This window comes from Quercus lobata, chromosome 1 (genome assembly GCF_001633185.2).
Source record: "Quercus lobata isolate SW786 chromosome 1, ValleyOak3.0 Primary Assembly, whole genome shotgun sequence".
Taxonomy (NCBI): Eukaryota; Viridiplantae; Streptophyta; class Magnoliopsida; order Fagales; family Fagaceae; genus Quercus; species Quercus lobata.
The window spans coordinates 29,200,588-29,227,357 of record NC_044904.1 but is presented as its reverse complement, the minus strand read 5'-3'; the positions used below and the strand labels follow the sequence as shown (position 1 = coordinate 29,227,357).

The window sequence follows — 26,770 nt, the reverse complement described above, 5'->3', positions numbered from 1 at the left end:
TTTTTTTTTTTTGAAATTATTTACCAAATCTAGTCTTAGTTGGTGTTATTCTCCTTTTTTTTCTTATTTATTTATTGATAAAAAGCCAAAAAAAAGAAAGTAAAAAGGGTAAAAAGGTAATTATAGTATACAATGGGTATGTATGTAATTCCGATATATATCATTAGGGCAGATTAGCGCTCTCCCTTTCTCTCTTTCTCTCTCTCTCATTTCGTTTGGCTTCATACAATCCAACAGAATTCTCTTTCGCGAGCGTTGAGGCTTATTAAAGAGAGCCTTTCGTGTTCCCCAAATTCCAAGACCTCGCTGATAAAAAAGCTCGTCCACATTCATGGCCGAAAACTCTATTTAAGCACCTTGTCCAAATCTCCCACTCTTCATCGCTCTCTATTTCATCGCCAACTTGCTTCCACCACAATCACCACAATCACCACCGTCTCAGCCAAACAGTCCCTCAAAAACCCTAGAAAATGTCGGGCGGCTTCTTCCGGGTAAGTTCTACACGAAAATTCATAATTTTCGCGTTTAATTCGAACTTTTAATCTTAGATCCAAACTTAATTCGATGTATATCTCATAGATCTTCGTATTTTGTAATTCTCATGGTTCGCACAAAGATAAATTTATGTATGTATACTTTGTATATGTGCGTACATGGATGCGGAAACCCTAATATTGTGTATTTTTAGGGCACGTCGGCTGACCAAGACACTCGGTTCTCGAACAAGCAAGCGAAGCTGTTGAAATCGCAGAAGTTCGCTCCTGAATTGGAGCATGTGGTTCGTTTTCTTAAGCTTTGGAAAAATTGGCTTGAAATGAAGGGTTTATTGCGTGCTTTTTTGTTATTGTTGTTGTTGTTGTTTTAATTTATGCATAGGAAATGTGGTTTGTGTTATAGGTGGACATGAAGAAGGTGAATATGGATGTTATCAGACCGTGGGTTGCGCATAGGGTGACAGAACTTATTGGGTTCGAAGACGAAGTTCTAATTAACTTCATTTATAGTCTTTTGGAAGAAAAGGTGATTAAATGTTTTTAGATGTCATATAATTAGCAATTTCATGTTTCCAAGTTTTTAGTTTTTGTGTAGTTTTAAACACAAATGCAAGATTCAAGTTATTCTATTTTATTTTATATTGTAATCATTGATAAATTGTACATGATATGACTTGGTATAGAGATGGAAAACATTGATATAACTTGACCCAATAACACCAGGTTATTGACCGAGCTTAAAGTTTATCATTATTCATAAGTAGTGTCTGAACTCTGTTTTGTTTATTTGGATGCAGGAAGTGAATGGAAAGACGGTTCAAATACAACTTACTGGATTCATGGAGAAAAATACTGTGAAGTTTATGAAAGAGCTTTGGGCACTTCTTCTCAGTGCGCAGAATACTGCTAGTGGTGTTCCTCAACAGTTTTTGGATGCCAAAGAAGAGGAAATTAAGAAGAAGAAGGTATAAATATTTCTACAACCTTTACATGTTTTTGGTTTGCTCATGTAGTGTCTCTTTCTTGATGGATTTTTACCATGGGGTGGTTGCAGGCGGAGGCAGATAGGATGGCAAATGAGATTGAGAAGAAGAAAGAGAAGGAAAGTAGAGAACTTGAGCAAGAGAGATCAAAGAAAATGGTATTGCTTATCTTTTACATGCTGGAGTTGCATTGTCTAGATCTGGGTGTTTGGTTTTAACTTTCGTTTGTGTTTTTCATGGCACTCAGCTAGCTTCTGCAATTATTTGGGTTCATGTCCTTTACCTCAAACTACTGTAGGACGGCGTGGTTGAAACGAGGGCAACTAACACTGCTTTGGAGCCAAACCTAAAGCATAGAGCTTCGAGTGACTATCCTGAGGATGGGAAAGAAGCTGAAAAGAGGAACAACGGTGTGAGAGGAAGGCACAGGTAAGGGATAGGTCAACATTTTACCATTAGCTCTTCCTCTGGAATGGGTTTTTCCCTGTCCCTTTCCCTTTCCCTTTCCAGCTAGTCTTTTTATACCGTGTCATTATACTCCATATATTTCCATGGTCTTGCTGCATGCAGTCACACATTTTTAAAGTTATTTTGTGAATCTATTTAGTATGTATTTATTATATGCCTATACATATTTTTGTTCTTGTCCCCTCTTCTCCTTCAAATTTTCTATTCACTTTTCCTTCTATTGTCTATTTGTCTTGCAGCTGGCTCCTTAATTTTACTTTAGCATGCTGCTTTCTTTACTAGCATTCATATTGAGCAATTTATTTTATTTTATTTTATTTTTTGAAGAAGGGAGGGGGGAGATTTCAGTTACACTGATGTTGATACCTTTAATCTATTACTTCTTTATATGCACGATAGAGGGCTGTAGAAGTTTTTGTGAATATTAAAGTTTGCCAAATTGCTACTGTAGGCACTCATTTTTCTGCCATGCTCAGATGTAAACAAGAAAAGGGAAATAACATTTTACTTCTTACAGGGTTTCTAGATCTCCCCATTCTGCCAAACGTTCCCCCTCACCCCCTCGGTATCTTTCCTCGCCATCATATGCTATCATTCTTCAAATTTTTTTGCTTGGAGGAAAATTCCATTTACATTGGGGATTTCTTGTGCAGAGGATCTCCATCTAGGTCAATCAGCAGATCGCATTCTAATCCCAGAAGTTATTCTGAGTAAGCTTCTTTTTGCTGTCAGTAATGGGAGTCTTTCGATTATTTAGATATTATGACTAGAATATTCCTGTTGGTTTTTCTGCACTTGTTCTAATAAATAATAACTATGGGTGTTGCATGTGTAAAGCTATTTTCTTCTTCTTATCAATATGTTTCTTTTTCCTCTTTCAAATGTAATGTCTGACTTGATTTATACTTATTTTAGTGACAGACACAAGTCAAGGAGTGTATCTAGATCACCTGAAGCTCGAGGGCGCTCTATTTCTTCAGAAAGGGTGTATCGCTCCCCACGAAGACGATCTGTGACCCCTCGTCGGAGGCATTCACCTATGCATTCTCTCTCTCCAAGACGGAGATCAACTTATTCTAGGCGAAGATCTAGATCTAGATCGCGATCACAATCACATCGTAGATCACCCTCTCCAGTGAGGCGAAGATTGCGTTCGCCTTTTCGTCGTAGGTCACCTTTCCCAGTGAGGCACCGCAGGTCACCTTCTCCTCCACGACGTCGTAGGTCACCTTCTCCAATCCGACGTCGTAGGTCACCTTCCCCTATCCGGCGGCGTAGATCACCTTCTCCTATCCGACGTCGTAGGTCACCTTCCCCTATCCGGCGGCGTAGATCACCTTCCCCTATGCGGCGACGAAGGTCACCTTCGCCTATGCAACGACGTAGAACACCATCACCTGTTCGACGTAGATCCTCTTCACTTGTGCGGCGAAGAGCATACTCACCTATTAGACACAGATCACCCTTACCTAATCGTAGCAGATCGTCCTCTCCCATGCAAAGATCACCTTCTCCTGTACGAAGGCGTTATCGAAGATCTCCAACTCCACCACACGACTCTCCATCACCTGTGCGGCGTAGGCCACCTACTCTTGGACGTAGGCGATCAAGTTCTCCATCCCCTTCAGCCATCTCCATTCCATCTCCATCTCCATCTCCATCTCCAACCACGACTAAGTACCATAGGAGCCCTGTGCGATCTCCGAAAGAAAGAATCAGGTACATAGAACATGATTGTTTGTTTCCTATGAGCTCTTTTTATTTATTTATATATATATTTTTTTTGGGGGGGGGGGAGGTGTTTCTCTATATACATGGGTTTCAAGTGTGTGGCAAGTATAAGGAGCTTCAATAGGGGTTAGGGGTTACGAATTTATGTTTGTAGAGCTAGAAGATATTGTGAAGCCTAAACCACCAAAACCTCCCATTGCACTACAAATGGGTCATCAGCTTTGTGTTTGCCACAATCGATGTTATATTTTTATTTTGTAGATTCAATATGTTGGGCTGCTTTTACATTTATTTTTTGGTTAAATCTGTGTTACAGGATGAATGAAAAATTGTCTTTCGCACAGAAATCTCCTAGTTCTCTGAGGTCACCACAAAGAGATTCTAGGGATCGGAGTGATACACGCAAAAGAGTGCCCGTTTCATTGTCTTCACCTGGGAAGTCTCCAACTCTCTCAGAATCTCCACCACGGGCAAGAAAAAGGGTTTCTAGTGAAGATAGGAGGTATTCATCTTAGCTGCTTTTTAGTATAATCTTTTGATCATTCTCTTGGATTTATATATGTTGACCGTTTTGGTTGCAAATGTCATTTAGTCCATATCAGAGTCCTGTGAGGCAAACAGGGAATCAAATGACCCGTGATGCCAGCTTCAGTCCTGCAGGGAAACCTCATCATGGTAGTATAGAAAGTAGTGAAGAGGCAGGCGAACCTAATTATGTCAGGTTAAATTTGAAGTTGACCATTATCTGATTGCTCAGTTTTTGTGTTGTCTTTTTGGTCTCACTGCAGGGGTATGCTTTGATTTGCTAGTTTAATTTTGCTGAGGGTGCTCCTTTTGTAGGGATGATATGAACAATAAATCCAAGTCTTCACAGAAAAGGTCCATCCATTCATCTTCGGTCAACAAGCAGAAAGATTCACCTATGAAGGTTCATTACAAGGAAGGGCGCTCTCCTGAAAGATTAGCAGATCGTCGGGCTACTGAATCCCAGACTCGTTCTGATAAAATGGAATTGAGAAAGAAAGAAGAGGAGAAAAAAAGGTATATCTTTCTCTGTTGAATGAATCTTGTCCTCCTGCTAATTAGACACCAGTACTTCTGCATGAACCCATGGTTCTGATATTATGAAGCATTTCTGACTCTGAGAAATCTTTTAGGAGTGGGTTTCCTCCTGAATCTCCTGGGAAACAGAAGTCACCAACATCATATAAGGACTCTTTGCTAGGTGATAGGCAGCATCTGTCATACACTGGAGAAGGTAAAATATCTGATGAGAAGATCCGCTCTCGTTCGAAGAATGTTGATAGCAATAGGCGTCCTTCAGAAACTGCACTAGATTCGGTTGGAAAAGTTGATTATAATAAACATACGGCTTCAACAGATTCTGGTTCTGAGGAAAGTGATAAGCACAGAACCGAAGAGAAGAAAAGGAGAAAGCATAAAAGATCTGAGAGGAAAGAGTTGGCTTCAGATGATGATTACAGTTATGATTCTGAACTAGATGATAGGAAGGAGGCTAAGAGGAGGAGGAAGGAAGAGAAAAAACTGCGGAAGGAGGAAAAACGTCGAAGGCGTGAGGAACGGCGTAGGAGAAAGGAAGAACGGCGTGCAGAGAAGCTGAAAATGAAGAATAGGGATGGTTCTTATGCTTCTGATGGTGAACATACTGCAAGGAGAGAGTCTAATCCAAGTGATGATGAAGACATGCAATCAGAGCAGAAAAGGCTTGAGATTGAGTTACGAAAGAAGGCTCTTGAATCACTTAAAGCAAAGAAGGGCATCAGTCACTGATATTGTTGCTGCCTTGGAACACTAAGCTGTTCTGTTTCTTAAAGCATTTTTGTTTTCTAGATTCCTGTTGAGCAGTATCTAGTTAAGTTTGCTAGGAAATTTATGTTTTAAATGGAAGTGTGTTTTATATTGGTTACTGTTTGATGTATTCTATGTTTACTGCTGGCAGCTGAAATGGATAAATGAGGATTTCATGAGCTATTCTCTTGAGTGCAACTTTATGCAGAACATGCTGCTAGATTTTCTGGTAATAATTTGTCTTCCCTTAACTGGGAATTTATTTATTTATTTATTGTTTTGTTAGGAAAGATATTGTAGTCATATGGATATGGTTGTACCTATGAAAAAATTGCAGTCATTTGGGTGTAAGGCATCTTATTGCTGTGACTGGAATTTGTTTTGTGTTTGTTTGTTTAGATTTTATGTTTTATTAGATTCAGTGAAGTAATTTGCAGGGGAAATCTAACCATGTAGATAGGGTTCACAATCCTCTTGTTGTGTTGTTAGGACAAAAGATGAGCCTAAAGGTCTTGTTATTTTTAATAATTTGAAGTTGATACTAAACTGGGTTTCTGGTCAATTGGTAGATGAAAATAATGTCAACAGATGATTTGGTTGAGCAGAACATGTGCAGATCCACATTCTGAACATCAATTCAGGTGACTTTTTTTTCATTCTTTTATGGGCTCTTTAAGAAGAACAACCTTGTGATTATGGGTGAATCCTCTTTGTATCCATATAGTAGCTTCTTTCTCACTGTATCTTGGTTTAACCTCTGTATGGTTGGCAGCTTGTGAGTTGCTCCTTGGGCCTTGTTTTCTGAATTTCTTCATGGTGCTATAGATCTTGGAATCATCCTGTCCTGATCTTGATATCAGCTATAAAGTTTATGGAGATGGCATTGTGCATGTATATATGATGAATAGTTCTGTATGAGAATATACGACCATATTTTTATGAGCAGTTGTTTTCAGGCTTCCCTGGCCTGTCTTTTTCATTTTAATCCAGATAGGTAAAGCTTGGGTACTTATATATTTGTGTCATGGAGATGCTCTTCACTTTGGGTTGGTATTTACATAAGAGTTTGGTGCATACACATTATGTAGGTTATATAGATAGTTACTTTCTCTGTTAGCTTCAGTTATTTAAATCTACTTGGTGTCAGTTCTAAACAGATGATGCATGAGCTTTTGGCTGCAGTTTCTAGGTTTAGCCTTCTTGAACTTGATGTTGGTAGAATAGGGTCCTACTTAAAGTAGGCAAAGATTTAAAATGGTTTTGGTGGGATTCTTGTTAAACCCCCCCCCACCCCTCAACGCAAACCAAAAACTTCTCCTGCGCTCCCTTTGTCTTCTTTGCTCTCACCTCTTTATTGTTGTTGCGATAAGCGAGGGCTAGTTAGGAGCTGGCGGGGAAGTTAAAGAGAATGAGGACTGGCAGACCTCCTAAGACACTGAGGTTTCCCATTTCGCCTTTTCCTCCACCTTCAATCAATTCTCATGAAACTTCTAGGTTGTATGACTATGAAACAATGATTTCTCTGGCAACTTCTTCAGTCCCATGGATCGAGGGTCTAATTTAGTATAAATAAAGTTTGAGGGCAAGAATGATGTAGAAATCAAAATTTGAAATTGCTGAATGCTCTTATAATTATAATAGATGTTGGACACTCATGGAAGCTGCTGAATTAAGAGGTTGCACTGAAGTGACATACACCATGACTAGTATGAAATGTGAAGAGTTAGAACAAAAATTTGTTAAAAAGAGCAAGCAGATTCTAAAATTTCAAAGCTGCTTGAACACTTTTTGATTGATTGTGGTGGCTTGGAAGCAGAGGGATTCAAAGTTACACTTTGGCAGCTCTTAAGTTAGAATTTAAGAGAAGATGATCTTTCGTTGGTTCCAGTAGAGAGATTTGTACAAAAGAAGTTTTAGTCTTCAATCTAGTTATCAAGATAGTAGCAGTTTTATGTTCTTGAGAGAGAGAGAGAGAGTGTAGAGGAGCATTTGTGCAAGGATTTGTTTGGTATCATTGCTATAATCTATAGAAATTTGTTTGGTATCATTGCTTTAGAAATTTGAAGATTATTACTGTGGCAGAACGTGGTATTAGCATATTAACTACATATATTACGTGTTTATGCGGCTGTGCAAATAATTATCCGAAGGACTAAAGAACTACCAACAGACAAGCCACAGTTTGGTTTTTCAGGAACTACCGACAGACAAACCATAGTTCGGTTTTTCAGGTCAAGTGTTGGACCCGGAAAATGTGTATTTCCTTGTGTGGCTGTAGATTTGCATTTTAATGAAATTTTAGTGATTGCTTGCATAAGGCGTGTCATCTTAATATGGCTTGGCTTTCCTTAATGTTGCTTCCCTCAACTATTTTATGCAAGCTGTGCATGGCTAAATACTCATGAATATCTAATCAAGATAGTGCTTCCAAAACAAAGACTGAAATTTGTATATATCTGTGGATCAATCAAGTCATTCTACCCTATTTTATGCCGTCATATTAAGTAATGTTTTTGTGCATCTGAAGCTGTTGATTCCTTCCGTCTTCTACAATATCTTTTTGTGAAAGAGTAGTTCAAAGGACTACATACCATTTCATAAATTTTTGCCACAATTTTTGTGTAAGACGGTTAGTAGTTGCCTATCACATGGAGTTAACTTTTTTTTTTTAATTTTTAATTTTTAATTCTTTTTTTACTACTAACACTTTGCTACAGTTATGGTAGAGAAGTTGTCATACTAGATTTTCTCTGTTGAGAAAAGTCTATGGACACAATTTTTACAACTGATGATGGGGTAAATTGTAATATAAGTGGTGGATTCAGGCTAGAACTAGTAAAATTTTGCTAATTTAACTAATTAACTGTTGTAAAAAATGTTATGAAATATTTTTGTGCTTGTAACATTGCTCTATCTTTTGGCAAAATTTGGTAAGTAGTACATTTTTTGGAAGAATTTCGGTGACTAGCATGCGTTTAACTTATTTAGTTAGACTGTTTTTGAAACTCGAGTTTGTCAAACTTGAGTTCTAACCCAAAATCGAGCTTCCCAAACTTGATTTACTCTTAAGATAACACCTGATGTGGATTTAAAAAAAAAAAAAGCATGGAATTAAAAAAAAAAAAAATCCCTGTTAGGTATTATCCTAGAGTAAATTGAGTTTGGGTTGGAACTCGAGTTTCAAAAACAGTTCAACTTACTAAATACTTTCAGTCGCATGCTATCTACTGTAATATTTTTCTTAAAAGATGGTGTTGAGCCAATTTTGCCCTCTCTTTTTTCTTGAATTCTTGTTGGCTTATGTGGGCCATGCTCTATCTTTTTCCTGAATTCTTGTTGGCTTATGTGGGCCATACGTATCGAGTTTTGTGGTAACATGGTGGATAAAATTTGATAAATTGAAACTATTAATAAGCACGTCCCAAACTCCCACTGCTCCCTGTTATATCAAGTGGGCATGTCATTTTCTTGTGCCTTGTGGTGATATTTGAACGTTTGGTGCCAGACTTCGTTGAGTAGATAAACCTTGACTACGTGGCTCAATTCCATTTGCTACGCTTCCATTGCCTCCCCCCATCAAGATAATATCAGGAACAAACAAAAACTATTTGGCAATGGCATCATTTCGTGGGCTTTAACAAACAAAAACTTTTAGAATCTGGATATTCGCTACAATCTCATAGAATTGGAGGAGAGGGTGGCCTTTTCCACATTTTCTCTCTTTTTATCTATGGCTCCTACTCTCACCTCCAATTCATTTCTTCTAAACACTACACCTCATTCTAGGCTAAACTTCAAGAAAAAAAGGCTCACAATCTTTGCCAAGCAGGCTGGTCCTTTCCCTTCACTTCGTTTTGGCAAGAACAATGGCTCATCATCCTCAGAAGAGCCCCAACCTGATGGTTCAGCCAATACCAATCCTCTTCGTTTTAACTTTGGAAAGATACCAGACGTGAAGTCTTTGATACCAGCTGTGAATAATCCTTCTACGGCCTTATCATTTGGGAACCAAAGACGTAAGGACCCCGGCACGGTGTTTGTTGCCGGTGCCACCGGCCAGGCTGGAATTCGCATTGCACAAGTTTTACTGCGTGAAGGTTTTATTGTTAGGGCTGGGGTGCCTGAGCTTGGTTCTGCCCAAGAGTTGGCTCGTCTTGCTGCCCAATACAAGGTTAGTTTCTGTAGCCATATCTCAATGTCGGTCTGATTTTTGTGTGATCTAATTCTAAGTATGCTATATGTTGTTATTAATTAGATATGGGAGATTTGTGGAAGGTCATATCTAGCCTTTTCTTTTTTAGTTCCCAATGGTTGAAATCTTTTTATTTTCATAACCAAAAATAATAAAAGAATTATGGAATGGATGTTATAGATTGAAATTTTATTTTATATATATATATATATTTAAAAAGAACACTGAACATATTTGGAAAATAATTTTTCTTTATCCTAGATAAAACTCCACTTTTGATCATATCTATTTTTTAAAAAAGGAACATATTTAGAAAATGCTTTTTCTTTATCCTAAATAGAACCCATCGTTTTTGCTCGAGACTTGAGTTGGATGTGTTCCATTAATCTAGCTACCTTGAAAAAAATCATTTATTTAAGCAAGTGCATTGTATATGTAACATGTTTTGGGGGATTTTTGCTTACACATTGCACATAAGTTTGGACAATTCAAGATTTGCGCAAATATTTAATACAACTAACAAAGATGTGCGCCAATCCATTGCTAAGATATGCTATCACTATGCAGTCTTTAAGAATTTGACATGGCCCAATTTGTGAAGTTGCATAGCCTATGTGAAAATTTGTTGATCAAAAAATGGAAAGACTAGGCTGTATTGCATCCTATTGATTTTCCTTGCTGCAATTACATCACCACCACAGATCATATCAAATGAAGAATCGAGACGCATCAACGCGGTCCAATCCACCTTCCAAGACACCGAATCAATCGCCAAGGCGATCGGAAATGCTAGCAAGGTTGTCGTCACGATCGGGCCCGCAGAAAATGGTCCCACTTCCGAAGTCTCCACATCAGATGCATTGCAAGTGATCCAAGCCGCCCAGCTGGCAGGAGTAAGCCACGTGGCTATAATCTATGATGGGAGCATAGCGAGCTTATCAACAAACAATGTACTGGATGGAATCTCTTCATTCTTTAACAACTTGTTCTCACGATCACAGCCGTTGACTGTGCCTGAGTTTTTGCAAAAAGTAATCGAAACGGACGTCAGATATACATTCATAAAGACAAGTTTGACCGAAGATTTTTCACCAGAGAAGTCATATAATGTTGTGGTGTCAGCTGAAAGAAGCGCCAGTGTAAACGACTACAAAGTAATGTAATGTATGCCATAATATCTATATTTCACATTGTACATCTCATTTTGTTTTGGACAACAAAACTTTAATTCTTTTTAATATTCATAGTTTTTTTGTTTTTTTTTTTGGTCATGTGTTGGAAAATTAATATTAGGTAGCCAAGTCCCAGATAGCATCTCTAGTGGCAGGTGTTTTCTCAAACACAGCAGTGGCAGAAAATAAGGTACATTGCTTATTGCTTAAGATTCTCTAAAGTTGTTAGTGTAATTTTACTGCAAAGTTCTTAAAATCTTATTTATTTATTTTGAAATGAGTGGATTGAATTTTACTGCGTTATTGTGAACATAAATTGGGAGTTTGGGACTGTTTTATATATATATATATATATATATATATTTAAATTATGGATGAGATGATAACATGTTTTAATTTATTTAAAAAGATAAATATTATGTCCACGATATTTTTATAACATTGTCACAATATTTAAAAGTGTTGTGAAAATATTGTAAACGTAATACTTTTCATTTAAAAATGGATAAATGAGATTTTATAGATCCACATTAAAGGTAGTCCAAAATATAGAGGATTCTAGGTTTTTTTTTTTTTTTTTTTTTTTTTTGATTGAGAGGATACTAGTTTATTACTTAAAAAAGAAAAAAAATGTACATTTTCAATCTAGGTATTATTATTTTTGAATCTGGTTGTTGTTAGGTGACAAATGATTGAGCATCTTAGTTATATGTTATTTAGGTTGTGGAAGTTTTTACGGATCCATCAGCCCCATCAAAGCGTGTAGACGAGCTTTTCAGGTAAATTGCAGTAAATATAAGCAATATTTTATACTGGGAATATTGATCACATCAATTGAAATTTTGGTTGTTTGAAGTTTGGACGAGTATTTTTTAAATTAAAGAGATTAGAATATTATGGTAATTTCAATAACAATGGTATGTATGGTGACCATGACTTGGTGATGGTGGTGGACTGGTGGTATGTTTTCATAGTATTGTTGGTGGATTTGGCGGTGTTTGTAACAAAGGTAGTGAGGTGGTGGCGGTGGCAGTATCGACGATGTCATTAGGTGGTGAGGGTGGCAATATTGGCACTAATGGTGATAATATTGGTGGTAATGATACTGTGACGTGAAAATAGTAATGGTGGTAAAATTTGTAAAAGAACACTTCCTTAAAATTTGAATAGGGGGATTTAAGATGCTTGAAAATACCAAGTTCAAAATTATGCATAACTTTTGAATTATTCTTTCTTATGAACCTAGCGAAAAGGAAATCAACATTGGGAATTCTTAAATTACAACTTGAATAAAATCTCTGCTCAAAATTCCTCATCCAAACACAATAGCTTTCTACGTGTCAAAGTTGGGAATGGCTTCAGGTTTGGAATGAAACTTGATTAGCCCTGGAAAAATCTCAAATGGAAGGACAAAACATATACATGAGCAATTTTGCCTGTTGGTGAAGTATTTGGTGGTAGTGCTTTGTTATTTATTTATTTATTTTTTGAAAATTCAAGAGGGGGCACATTTTCTTTTACTCTTGTTTCTATTGGTACAAAACAGCATTTTAGCTCATTCTTTAAAAAAAGAAAAAGCTATAATATTGTTTAAATTGTTTGAATGTATTGCTTCTAGTGCCATTCCTGAGGATGGAAGAAGAAAGGCTTATGCAGAATCACTTGCAAAAGTCAGAGCAGAGGAAGAGGCAAGGGTAGCAGCTGAGAAAGCTCGTGAAGCAGCTGAAGCAACAAAGAAACTCGAAGAAGAGGTGAAAAAGCTTTCAAAGCAAGAAGCTCGTGCTGCTAGTCTGGCCGAGGAAGCTCAAGAGAAGGCTGATGCTGCAGGAACTTCAATGGAAAACCTTTTGAGCAAAGCCAAAGACTTTGGTTCAGGGCTATCCTGGAAAAGTTTTAGTTCCCAGCTCACAATTCCTGGTCAAAACCCTGAAGAGAAACCGGAAGTGCAGCTTGCAACTGTTAGGGGACAGGCCAAGGCTCGTTCTTTGCCGGCCCAGAAAGCAGTTGTTAAACCACCTAGCCTAAATTTTCCTTCTTTCAAACCAAAGGAGAAGCCAGAGCCAAAGCCAAAGCCAAAGGGCAAACAGACAGAGGAAAATAAAGAAGTCAGGAAGGTGTTTGGTGGCCTGTTTTCACAAGAAACCGTATACATTGATGATGACTGAGATGATACTTTGTGATCATTTCTGCTCTTTAAGTATGTTTTGGTGTTTGGTGGCCTGTTTTCACAAGAAACCGTATACATTGATGATGACTGAGATGATACTTTGTGATCATTTCTGCTCTTTAAGTATGTTTTGGTGCAGATGTGGTGTAACTTGTAATGTTTGTAATTTTATTATTGTTGAAAGGCTGTATTTATGAGTTTCAGAACGAAACGTGTACTGGTTTAAGGATAGCTTATAATAAGTTTCTTTAATCTTGTTGACTGTTACATTTGCCCCTCAGTAAATGAATAGAATTACCCTGCTTAATGTGAAAAGAAAAGGTTGAATGGGCAAGCATTTGATGGAGTGTAAGATAGCTTCGGATTTAAGAGTCAAGGATTTTAGGTTGGGCACATTTTAAGTTTTTGACTAAGAGTGCTAAATGAGGGTGTTGAGGATTTTTGTCAACCATGGCCTAAGGTCACAATTGAAGAGAATCTGTGCTACATCAGCATAATATCTAAATATGAAATTAAAGAGGGATCATTTAAGAATTTAAGTAATTTATGAAAAATACAAAAACTTTTAAACTAAACTTGTCCTCATGTACAGCCTTAAGCACGGCATGGCCTCACATAATCCGGCCCTTTGTGTCACGAGGGCCAGAGGGCACTCAACAGGCCAGAGATGACTTTTCTCGTGTCTCCATGCAAGAAGCAAGATGGCCCAAACTTGTTTTGATTGAATGCTTTATAGCAACAATCGAAACTTATGTATTTGGGTGTCTTACTAACAGCCTAGCCTTTAAAGCAATTCCAACGTTGCATGTAAAATGCAATTCAAATGATTAGCTGCAAAAGCAAAGTTCAAAAGCAACTGAACAATCACATTAATTAACAACTTAAGGAAGAGAAACCCAAACACAGAATCCCAACTCTTAGCTTATTAAATTACGATCGAAAATTTTCTCGAGTTCTTCATTTTTTTGGCTAGTTTGATTCTGAAATTAGATTCAAAGTTCTTCAAATTTTCACCATGTCATTAGTCCTTGCTTTCAAGTCGCGTGTAATGCAACAAAGATTAATATTTTTATCAAGAAATAAATTTGTGGTAAGTTTATGCAAATCACTAGCTATTTCAGGAATAGTCTTATACTTTATCTACATTATCCTCTCTAGCCATCCCTGCTGCTGGTCCTCTACTCTCTTCGCAAAATACCAAGGGTCTTCATCTTCCATTTCAGTTTCTCCAACTAACATTGGCCACCTTGTGTTTGGAATAGCAAGTTCTGCAAAAACATGGATAAATAAAAGAGCCTACATTGAATCTTGGTGGCAGCCTAACACAACCCGTGGATACATCTTTTTAGATAGAGTTCCCAAAGAGTCACAGCAATGGCCTTCAACTTTGCCTCCTTTTAGGGTCTCAGAAGATACCTCCAGATACAGAGAATACAATAAACACCCAAATCCACATGCAATTCGAATGGCACGCATAATTCTGGAAACATTTAGAGAGGAAAACAAAGGGGTTAGATGGTATATCATGGCAGATGATGACACAATCTTTTTTTTGGATAATCTTGTAAAGGTTTTGGCAAAATATAATCATAATAAGTACTTCTATATAGGGTCAAATTCAGAGTGCGTGTCATCGAATTTTGATCATTCGTTTAGAATGGCATTTGGCGGGGCTGGGTATGCCTTGAGTTATCCTTTGGCGGAAGCCTTGGCGAAGAATTTAGATGTCTGCATAAAGACATATCCAACATTGTATGGGAGTGATCATATTATACAGTCCTGTGTTGCTGATTTGGGAGTCTCTCTGAGCCAGGAAAACGGGTTTCATCAGGTAATGTTGTTTTCTAAGTACTTTCATAGTTTCATTTGCATACGTTAGAATAATTGTAATTTGTATATAAAACTGTACCAAGTATGTAGACCTCTTGAGAGGAATAGTCTTTCTTGTGCAATTCCAAATGCAAAGTGAAGTCTTATTTTATTGGTCAAATTCAATATTTGAAATTCAACAAATTCCCAATTTTCTTCTCTTTCATCTTGCGAAATAAGTGAGAAGAAATAATTTTTAACCATAACAATGAATTGTCCCTCATTGCATTACAGATAATATGAATGCTGTACAACTGTACAAGTAAATGAATCGTCCAGTACAAGTAATATGCGGTCTAATAGTAGCATAATTGAAATACTTTTAACTAAGTAAATGTAACCTTCACTAGTCTTAACGTGTTAATGTTTAAGTAGAAATTTGAATTTTGTATTGTAAAAGTATTTTTTAATGCCATGATTATGATCCTAGTTTATTTCATGAGTAAACATTTGGCAGTAATTTATAAAAATCTGTCAAATATATATATTTTTAATCATTTAATCTCTTTGTCCTGGTCAACTTAAAAGTGAACGATAACAACTATGAAAGCAATGAGAACAATAAGAAAACAACAATTAACCAACAAGTACAATCAGCAAGACAACAAAATTTGACTGGCAAGTCAGGAATTTTGTTATTTTATGTATCTTTAATATTTATTTATTTTTTCCATTACAGATTGATCTACACAGAGACATTTCAGGATTTCTGTCAGCTCTCCCACAATCTCCAACCGTTTCGCTTCATCACCTTGACCAAGTTGAGCCTATTTTCCCTTCTATGAACCGCTACCAATCACTAAATCACCTAATGGAAGCTGCAAAAGCTGATCAGTCACGACTATTGCAACAGACTATTTGCTATCATAAGCAAAGCAACTGGTCCTTTTCCATATCATGGGGCTACTCTGCTCATATTTATGAAAAAATTTATCCACCAAGCATTTTACATAGACCCCTTGAAACATTTGTACAATGGAAGAAGTCTGCTAGACCACCTTACATGTTTAACACTCGATTTCCCTCAAATGATCCTTGTGAGGCTCCTCATGTTTTCTACTTTGAGACTGTTGAAAAATTAATCTTGGGGAACCAAATTGTTACAAGTTATGTTAGAAAATCACCTCATTGGTTAGTGGCTTGTTCATCGAGTGGGAATCACTCTGCTGATTTCATTTCCAAAATTCGGGTCCTCTCACCTGCCATTAGACAAGATGAGGTGAGTACATTTTAATATCAGAGATATTATAAATTTTATTACTTAACTTTTACAAGCTCAAATTTCATATATATATTTTTTTATTTGAGAAACACACACACATACAAGCTCATATTTCATTAATATTAAAAAAAGTAGTAATTTAGACTCCTATTTATTATGTTGTTAAAAGTGGTAGCACTTTAATCACATTTATTGTCACGTCACTTTATAAACCTTAAGTAGAGTAATTATTCATTACAATATTATGCATGTAGTACACAAGAACTATAACATATATAAACATGATTTCAAAATGAGTATATACAGAGTGTACAATAGCAAATATGTAATAAAATTTTCTCTTTTATATTATTTATTATTGGTAACCCTTCTTTTTATTTATTCATTCACAGGGCAGTAATAGAAGAGAGTGCTGCGACATTCTGCATGTGGCTGACAACTTCACCGAGGTCAAGTTTAGGGCTTGCATGAGGGATGAAATAGTGTCCTAATGTAATATTAGATATCCAAGTGAATGAAGCTTTGAATTTATGGGTGTGTTTTTAATACAAAAGTATTATTTTCACTTATATGATGATTGCACAAAGCTTTATTGCTCATGATGATGCTAAAAAAAAATTGTTGGGTGACATGAGGGACAGCCACCTTTTTTGGGGTGTTGTAAGTGAGGAACATCCGAACTAATGGAGAAATTATGATGACATTTTGCTAAAATGCAAATATATTGGGTTGAGACTTGAGATTTGGGGGTGGGGATGCTTTTTTATTTTTTATTTTATAGTTTTTATATGATATGATGTTTTATTAATATCATATACTGTTTTTATTAATAATTAGCCAGTAACATGTTAAATGCATGGAAAAAATTGATTACTTGCTTTATTTTATGTTTCCTATAAATATATATTAAATTAATTATTATGGTAGTTATTAATATTTAATAAGCATATATTATAATTGTATTTTTATATGAAATTATCCATTCTATCATGTAAAGAATGTTAGGTTCTAAGACTTTAGGAATTAATGTATTAGAACTTCAATTTGTATTATGTTGGCAAACCATGATCAAAACATAGAGTCTAGGTTTAGGCTTGCTCAAAGTATGTTTATTTGTAAAATTGGAATCGAGTAATTGTAGAATTTATTGGACTAAATCTGCAAGGCTCGATCGATCGAAAATTAGACTCGATCGATTGAACCACGTGCAAATTTATTTTTCTGCAAAATTCCAATACAGCCCAAACTCTACTTAAACGTATTGGGTTTCAAGTAAAACACTCCTATATATAAAGGAAATCCTAAAACGTTTTTATAAGTTTTTTTGAGAGAGAAGAGTGTGCCTCTTTTGTAGATCTAGGGTTTTGTACCCAAAAGCTCTCTAAGGTAAGGAAGTCAATATCGTATCGGAGGCTGTATCAGTTTGACCAGCGGTATGATATATTTTAGATACCGGTCAATACTGGTGTACCGTTTCGGATTTACCGCTATTTTTTACTATTTTATATAATATACAAAGTTATATTTCTAATAACTCATTATATCACATTGGCAACTTTTTATAATTTTTTATGGAGTTATTAACTTTTACCACAGCTCCTTATATGATAAGTTGTGAGGGGTGAAAAAAATTGTGAGTGTATGTGGGTTCACATTTTCATCACTCACAACTCCTCACGTGACAAATTATGACAAAAATTGTTTAAAATGTTGTAATATTAGCATTGTTCTGAATATAAATTTGTTGCAATACCGTGACAATATGGCAATACTCGTACATTATGTCACATCATTTGGACTCAAAGGCCAAAGCTGAAAAGAAGTGATGGAGAGCTCATCTTTTATTCAAAAATTAAAAGCTTTCAATATTTCCAATGGTTGGCAGCTAGTGTCAGTGTATTGTAGTCACGTGGAGAGCTTAGGAAACTTCAAAAACAAATACAAAACAAAGAAAGAGAAAGTGAGAAACCAGACCACATACATAACAAAGTTCAGCAAAAAAAAAGAAAAAAGAGGGAGACGGACAGACCGACAGAGAAGAAGAAAAAAAAGGTTCAGCAAAAAAGAAAAAAGAAAAAAGGAGAGGGAGATGGACAGATCGACAGAGAAGAAGAAGAAAAAAAGGTTCAGCAAAAAAAAAAAAAAGAAAAAAAAAAGAGAGGGAGACGGACAAACCGACAGAGAAGAAGAAAAAAAAAAGGAAAGAAGAAGAAGAAGAAGAAGCAGTTGCTTCACGGCGCCACCCTTGCTTCGTCGTCATCTTCTTCCTTTTCTCCTTCTTCTCTGTTTTCTTTCCTTACAAATGAGACTTTTCGTGTTTCGGCCCGATATCCATTTACCGGCTGAAACAATCGAATTTCGTCGGTACAGCTGGTACAGTTGATATTTTTTCCGGTACGAAACAAGGGGGTCATCTGTACTGGTGCACTGACCGGTACGGTATATACCGATCGTACCGGCCGGTATGGTACAAAATTGACTTCCTTACTCTAAGGACTTGGTTGCTCTTTATGCTGTGTGTGTGAATCTTCTGTGAGATCTAGAGGTGTTTGCCTTCACATACACTTAGGGTTTCCAATCTCAAGATTGATGTCAAGAGCTTGGTGATCGATTTAGTTGCTATTTCAAGAGCTTAAGGATACATAAGCGGGAGTGCTTGTATTTGCTGGGAATCCAAGAAAGAAGTAGTTCGTTGGCTCGGAGCTGTCACGTGGTCGTGGTAGTAAGTTTCCTACTTGAGGTAGCAATAGGATGTTAGTGGTCTAAGTCACTATTGTGTAAACTTCAATTCTTTCATAGTGGATTCAGTTTTATCTTGAGGATAGGTAGGTTAAATCTTCTCCAAGTTTTTTACCGGTTTGGTTTTCCCGAGTTATCATATTATTGTGTTTTTTATTTTCCGCACTTTACAATAATATGATGTATGTGTGTTAACCTAGATTTGATAATTTGACTAAGTAATCACTTGGCTAATTACCTATGTTAATCTGGTTGTGGTTTTAAGGGGTCTAAAACAAACAAAGAACATATGATAATATTCTAAGGGAGGTTTTAAATACATAATAGAATTTAATAATTGATAGAAAAGAGTTTCTTTGGATTTGGGAAAAATGAAATGTCGAGGTTCATTCTAATTGTAAGATGAATAGTACATATTTCCTTCAACAAATAGATTGTTGCAAGTCAAAGTGCAAGAAGTTATTGGAAATGAATAATAGAAATCATTGAGCTCAACGATAGGATCACGTGAAATTTGGTGGCTTAAAAGAATTTTTTGTGAAGATCAAAACTCATAGCCTTGACTTTGACCTATGCCGCTTTTTTGACAAATTTCTTTAGTCAGATATTTTTTTAGCTAAATTTGCTATTTATAATAATTTTTCCTTTTATCATGTATTTTTTCAAAACGAGATTGTATTTGTTTTGGATGTTTATTAGAATTCATCTATATTTATATGATATATAAAATGGAAGCATAACAATTAATTTTGCTACTATTTCATTGTGCTATAAATATCATCCACCTATTTTCAATCTTTTATATTTCTTCTTATCCTTATCAATTTCTCACTTTATTATTTCTCAAAAAAAAAATTTCTCACTTTATTGTTACACTTCCTCCAATCTTTTCCCATCTCTTTTACCTTTGTATCTCTCCACTATTCTCTATCTTATAATTTTTCTTCCTCCATCCATTCCTCTTCCTTTAATTTTGATTACTCTTCTTCCTATCTGGTTTGTTTTTATTTTTTTTAAATGTTAATCTCTCTCTCTCTCTCATTTAATCCATATTTTTCTCTTACAAAATAAATGATTACACTCTCTCGATTAGTTTTTTTTTTTCTTTTGATAGATTTTTTAATTCTTTTTTGCATCTCTACTTTAGGTTAATGAGTTTTTGTGTTCTTTAGATTTCTACTTTGGGTTGATTGCAATTTGGCTTTGGGATTTCAAGTTGTTATCCTTTCTTCTTTTTCTTCTTCTTCTTTATTTTTATTGTTAGATGTTATCCTGTTACATTATAATAAAGATAGTATATAATGATATAATTTTATTCTCTTACATATTATGCTTGGATAATGTGGCGTTTACAACTATACATTTAAAGATTCTTCTTCTCTTCATATTATTTTTATAAATTTATTATTCTTTCTTACATTTTCTCTGAAAATATGATTATCTTCTCTCTCTCTCTCTCTCTCTCTCTCTAAATTTCTTACAACTCTACTTTATGTAGATGATTTTTTTTAATGTTTTTATTATTATTATTTTAATTTTATAGCTTTACCTTGGGTTGATATGTTTTGGTATTATGTTTTTTGAGTTCCCCATCACAAGGCCTTTCTCTCCCTCTTATCGATTTGGTTTGATTTTTGTTTGTTAATTATTTTGGAAGTTAAGAATTTGAGTTTATATCAAAACAAAATCTACATGGCTATGTATTTGAATGTGTTTATTACTTATTTGAGTAATATCAATTGTAATTTTGTAATGAGTTTTGATTATTATGATAATTTTCCTAAGAGAATGAGAAACTTGAATAATAAATTTGAAATTTAAAAAAATTTATTGTTTAGAAAAAATTGGAAAAACATTATGCAATCTAATAGAAATTAGAAGAATATTATCAATCAAACACACCAAAAATAATAAAATGATATTGTAAGAGCTAGATTTGGAAGCCTAAGCCCACTTAGATTAGTAGTGCTTTGCACTTCAACCCAAGCCTAGACAATAAAATTGTTTTTGTGTAGAGGTGGGAAGGCAATTACAATAGAGTTGCTACCAAAGCTTAGGGCTAATGAAGTGGTTCACAGATAAGGAAGAATGAATCAAGCAATTGTTGAAAAAAGTGCTTATTGGTCACTTTCGAGGAAAAGTTCTTATATATGTCTTACTCTAGTTTTATCAAGCAATACACTGTTCACATTTCTATTTCTCTCAGAAATATCCCCCCCTTCATTGTAGAGCTTCTTTCCCCTTATATATCCTCCTTCTTGGCATCCCGACCCTCCACTTGTACGCCCCAAAACTCTTCCCTGAATACTTGTCCCATCAAGGCCTGCTAAAGGTGGTAGAAGGGGTTCCTCCCACCTGTTTAGAGGTCACTTCTTCATTAATGCAATTGATAAGGTTGTTATAGAGCATTCAATACAGGGGTGGAAGGTATACTGTCTCATGAAGCTTCCTCCCACCATGCCTCTCCTGAAATGCTATTTCTCCCATTCAGTTGCTTATCATATACTAAGCACCTACCCCATCTTCTTCTCGAGTAGACTAACTTCTCGGGTCGGATGTGCTTTACAAATGAGTGGGTGTAGGACATCCCACTCCTTATTCTTCTCGGTCCTTGGACACCCCACAGATATATATCTAGAGATAGACATATGAAAATACTTTTGAATTTTTTTAAATTTTTATATAGAATAAATTATACATTATATACTATATTACAAAATAATTATATATTCCCACACATTTTGTGGGTTTGTGACTAGTAATATTTAAATTCGTAATTTTCTCAATTTCACTCTTTTTTATTTTTGGCAATTTCCTACTTCTCTAACCTAATTTTGTGCTTAACCCGAATTAGGGATTTCTAAGATTTCTTATTAGTTATCCAAGGACTGTTTTGTTTTAAATTAGTGGCTGGGCATTCAAAAATTTTAATAGAAAATTCAGTGAGATTTTCTTTTATTCACTTTTGAGTGGATTCCAGATTTCCTTACGTGGATTTAAGGATTTATTCTTGATATAGACGTTATCTATTTCTTGTGGCGACCCATGGTGTCACTTGATATCCTATATATGTCAATGTCACCTCTCAATTCCGTGCTAACATGTATTAAGGTGGCATTGATGGTTTTTTCAAGAGAAAAACTGTGTAGGAATTGCAGTTGTACGTAGGGTGCATGAGATAATAAATTGCTGCTATGCCTTTGAAATGGGCACAGGCAGTGTGGAGCGCAGATTAGGTACAAGTATTAGCAGACTAATTAGAAGGTCTGCACTAAGCCAGAAAGATGCATTGAGATAGTTCTGGCACCGTTGCAGAAGATAAAAAAATGTTTAGAGCTGCAGGCTCAGTGGTATTAGTTTTGAATACGTTTTAGACGCTCTAAATCCTTTAATTTCTATATGCATTTCACCCAAGTAGTAACTAATAGGAGTAACTAATAAGATGGTGTATATACACTAATGATCTCTGTAATTCTGTTGTAGCTATGTCTACACTTATACCCCTAAAAGACTAATTAAGTTACAATTAGGACTCAACACACGCTGCACAAAACACTCAAACAATTCCAATCCAATTGGATTGGCACAATTTGGGGTATCACGAAATGTTGGGTTCTAAACTTCTTCTATGAATTAAACAATTCAACTAACAATTTTAAACAGTCACCAAAAATTATAATCATCAAAATCGCTAAGTCAAAATATCAATTACGCACAAAAACACATAAGTTTATGTGGAAAACATTTTTTCTTTGAATGGAAAAATGTCTTGGGATAAACTTTGAATCAATCCACTATTATAAAATCACTTATAATATTTTTTCGCAAGAACTCCCAAATTTATATCCCTTATATATGTCTCACAGTTAATTTTTTTTTCTTTACTCTCACAAATACTATGCTCATTGCAGTTTTTTCTTCCTTTCTCGGACACTATTTTTCTTTTTACTATGCTCACATTGCGGCATCATCTCTTTCCAATTTCTTCACTTCACAACATGAATCAAAGTCTCATAGATTCTTCCTGATTTGTGTGCTTTTTAAAACTTTTGCAGAGAAAAATTAAACATTGTTGTCTCCCTCCTTATGTTATCTTTTAAGCAAAAATATTTATTTATTTATTTTTTTTTCTCTTGGTTTCACACCCAATTCTATTATTTTTCTTCTCTGTCTCTTGGGCCAAAACCATCAAAATTTTTGTAGCATTGTATATTTATAAAACTCAATTCTTATTCCATGGTGGATGATGAATACATTAATTCTTTAATAAAGAATATGCTTTCTTTTCACTCTAAGGAATAGCGTTTTCTTCCACACCAAAGACAACCAAAAAGAACCAAATAAATTTTCATTTTTCAGGAAGGAAACCCAGTAAACTTACCAAGTCATAATTAAAATTTAAGGCAATTTCTCAACATATAGCTGGGGTGGCATCCAGCTAGCAGAAGAGGTTCATAATTAAGGGTTGAGCTTCTTCCACTATGTGGCCGAAGAGTAGAAATAAATTATAGTCTATTATATTACCTCGATTTCTATGGCATTCAAGATCTTATGATATGGGTTCACTGCAAATAAATGAGGAGAAATGGATAAAGAAGTTTTTTTTCGTTTTTGTTTTTGCTTTGTTTTTTTTTTGTTTGTTTTGGGATAAAGGAGCCAATACGACATGCAATCAATATAGTGCATGCATCATAATCCTATGATGGATTCACTCCACCGTTAAATCTTATTAGATGAAAAAACACCTTCCTATGATTTGACATACAATCTAATCTAGGTTTGCTGGTGGAAAAGACATTACAAGAAGCTAATAATACGACACTCAAATAGGGCTCGTATATTTGAGAAGATTTACCTAACTCTAACCTCTTATATTGTTCTCCAAAAAGAGAATGATGAATAAGAAAGGTAAATTCTTAAGCATATTCTCTTTTCTACATTGTTCATATGTAAGAACCAAGCCTAAGTGTTAAGTACAGTGATTACACAAAACAAATATCATTGACTTTACAATTATGATATAGGACCCCATGTCATTTACCTTATTGTGTCTAGATATGCTTCCAAACTATTTGGGTTTTTAACACATTAATATTTTAATTAATCAAACTTCTACCTATAATGTGAAAATTAACAAATTAAAAAGGTTTGAAATAAGGCCATTTAAATAATTTTCTTATTTGGCCAATAAGTTTTGGCCCAAATTGCACTTCCTCCTCTCATAATGGGTGAAGGGTAAGGTCATGGATTCAAAACCTATCTAGTGCCTGTGTAATTTAACAAATAAAAATAAAACTATGATATTAAGTTATTGACTCCTAATAGTCACACTATGAGAGAAAAGTTTTTAGTGCTGTTGTTATATTTAGTGCTACCATGGTACAAGTGCGTGTACATGATTAAGAAGAGAGGTCACTTCATACAAAGATATATTAGATTAGAATTGTCTCCAAAATTCCTCTCAGGAATTTGCTTTTAGGGGCAATGGTCCTTACAGTCATGCCACTAGAATGACAGAAAAGACTTCTTGCCTAGTGGAATAATATATATACATATAAAAGAGTTCTCAAGATAGGGACATTGATTCTCTACTGATCATTACTCACAACATGTCATGTCAAATTGTCAACAATTATGAAGAAACTTAGAAGAAACATGTAAAGCTATTGGTAATTAATGAGCCACAGTTTATCCACAACAATTGGTTGGGTGTTCAAATATGCCATTTTTCTGGAAGTACTTCAGGTCATTAAGAAAATTATTATCTTCACAGATAGTGAAGGTAATCAGAAGTACCTACTATAGACAACTTATCCTGGTTCTTGTGTTATGAGCAATCGAGTTATAAGCCCTGGTTTTCACTTTCAATTGATATTTAGGGTTTATGATTTATATTAGATGTCTTCAGAAACGTCCCATTTAAACCCTAATTTGATTATTAAAAAAAAGAAAACATTTAAACCCTAATTTCAACTGTACATTCAGGTTAATTTTGTTGCTTCACCTGCGTTTCTCCTTGTTCTGAAAGTTCAGAATTGATATATCAAGTAATTTGGTTTCTTTGTTGGTAGTGCAAAAAATTCAGCATGAAACTGTAAAAATTTAATTTGAACAAAACAAACGAAATACTTAAATAAATGTTTCACAAGTAATTCACCACCATATATGCCATAAGTCTACAAAGATTACATAGGTGAACACATGAGAAAGTATCTTTTGTAACAGCTATATCAAGTCATTTATGTGCTAATTATGTGAGAGATTGGCGGGATCAATTTTAACAAAAGTGTATCAAATTGAATCACATGACATTCAATAACTGAATTGTTACATATATAATTGTTTGGTATAACTATTACAAGAGATACTTTTTCATGGTAACGGAAGTTTAAAATGAGAACAAACTATAACCATGTAAGAGAAATCTGCTTTACAACAAGATTGAAAAAAAATAATTACCAAAAAACAATTTCTATAAAGGTGTGAGAGAGTACAATACCATGATATATGTTCAAACTCAGGAGAGTTTTTGAGTAGCTTTTGGTGCTGTATTCAAACACAGAAGAATTTTTGAGTAGCTGTTGGTGCTGATGGGTCCTGAGGCTCTGGCCCAAGTCTAAGTTCAAGGTCTATCCCAGAACCTGACGAGGCATGAGTAGTACTAGTGGTTGACAAATCCTTTTCAATATTCGAATGAAGTCGACTGCCTGGCTTATGATCTTTTTGTGAAGAAGTTTCCACAAACAGTGGAAGTTGCTGAACTTGATCATAATATTCATCACCAACATGGGTTTCATCCCTATCACCTTGTTGACTAGCTAGCATCCAAGGCAATTTCTTTGTGTTTCTTTCGTCACTACTAGGCTTGGTTTCCAAAGGCCATGAAGAATTCCTTGGTAGTGTAGAATTCGAGGATGGTTGGCTTTTATTAGTCACCACTCGCTTGAGCACAGCCTTTTCTTTTCTGTGGATATTCATGTGCCCTCCTAAAGCTTGTGCATTAGAAAAACCTCTCTTGCAAAAGGTACAATCATAGGATCTTGCTTGGCTTGCACCTTGGTGATCATCTGAGTTCACCTGCTCGGAATTTTCTAGGTTTGGTTGATCAGACTCCATGTTAGAAGCAATCAAATACAGAGAAATAGAGAGAGAGAGAGAGAGAGAGAGAGAGAAAGTATAGTGATCTATTTCTAGTCCTATACTGCTTGTTATTTTTGTCGCCAGTCTTTGTCAAACTGGCTGGTAGCGATGATGATTTCGTTGGAGTACGAGGCCTGCTTCTAGATTTATGATCTGTAACTTCCTGGAAGTTCTACAATATAATATAAATTTTCAGCCAAAGGACAAATAGCCTCAAACTTTGGTCATGGTAGAATTAGACTACACACGTTTATGTGAATATATATACTACCATTTAACTTATTTATGGTAAGGATATGATGGAAGATAAAAGAATGATGGCAAAAGGAGAGAATGAAAAGGATATTAGATTTTCATAGTATGTGTTTGATCAAAGGGATAGTTAAGTAATAGGATGAAAAATGTTTATATACATTATTTGTTTGATTGCGAAGAAAAATGAAATAAAACATAATGTACTTTGCATCAGTTTATTATTATGTCCTCACTATGTATAAGAATCCTCTTCTTTTTTTATTTTTTATGATTTAATTAACAAATGAATTTTCACAAGCATATTTCATATTTGTTATGACTTGTTGTAAGTTTAGTTGAAACTGGTACCATTTTAGTTTATCATGCCTATTCAGTGATTTCTTATTTTATACTCTATTTAGAAACTCGAAATTTGATTTTTGCATAATATTATTACTATATTATAAATTTTAATCTTGTTATAGGTATCAAAACAAACATTAAAAAAAAAAAACCAAAACAATAAAATAAGATAATAACAAGAGGGGTA

General features: G+C 35.1%; 4 protein-coding genes across 4 annotated transcripts; 3 read left to right on the top strand and 1 right to left on the bottom strand.

Annotated features, from left to right (window-relative positions):
• Positions 1–189: 189 nt before the first annotated feature.
• Positions 190–6,496, top strand: LOC115986006 (serine/arginine repetitive matrix protein 1). Its single transcript, XM_031108879.1, has 15 exons — positions 190–491; positions 689–778; positions 898–1,020; positions 1,292–1,459; positions 1,549–1,635; positions 1,776–1,906; positions 2,463–2,510; positions 2,599–2,655; positions 2,861–3,664; positions 3,993–4,178; positions 4,269–4,397; positions 4,517–4,717; positions 4,834–5,714; positions 6,055–6,126; positions 6,258–6,496. Exons 1-13 carry the CDS (start codon positions 471–473, stop codon positions 5,465–5,467), a joined length of 2,679 nt encoding a protein of 892 aa, XP_030964739.1. The 5' UTR covers positions 190–470; the 3' UTR covers positions 5,468–5,714; positions 6,055–6,126; positions 6,258–6,496.
• Positions 6,497–8,745: 2,249 nt separating this feature from the next.
• Positions 8,746–13,283, top strand: LOC115986014 (protein PLASTID TRANSCRIPTIONALLY ACTIVE 16, chloroplastic). Its single transcript, XM_031108886.1, has 5 exons — positions 8,746–9,656; positions 10,379–10,831; positions 10,971–11,039; positions 11,570–11,628; positions 12,468–13,283. Exons 1-5 carry the CDS (start codon positions 9,216–9,218, stop codon positions 13,012–13,014), a joined length of 1,569 nt encoding a protein of 522 aa, XP_030964746.1. The 5' UTR covers positions 8,746–9,215; the 3' UTR covers positions 13,015–13,283.
• A 1,390-nt stretch (positions 13,284–14,673) lies between these two features.
• Positions 14,674–16,598, top strand: LOC115952112. Its single transcript, XM_031069195.1, has 3 exons — positions 14,674–14,847; positions 15,565–16,104; positions 16,500–16,598. The coding sequence occupies exons 1-3, from the start codon at positions 14,674–14,676 to the stop codon at positions 16,596–16,598; spliced, it is 813 nt and encodes a 270-aa protein (XP_030925055.1).
• An 8,800-nt stretch (positions 16,599–25,398) lies between these two features.
• Positions 25,399–25,962, bottom strand: LOC115952107 (transcriptional regulator TAC1-like). Its single transcript, XM_031069190.1, has one exon. The coding sequence runs from the start codon at positions 25,960–25,962 to the stop codon at positions 25,399–25,401; it is 564 nt and encodes a 187-aa protein (XP_030925050.1).
• Positions 25,963–26,770: the final 808 nt, after the last annotated feature.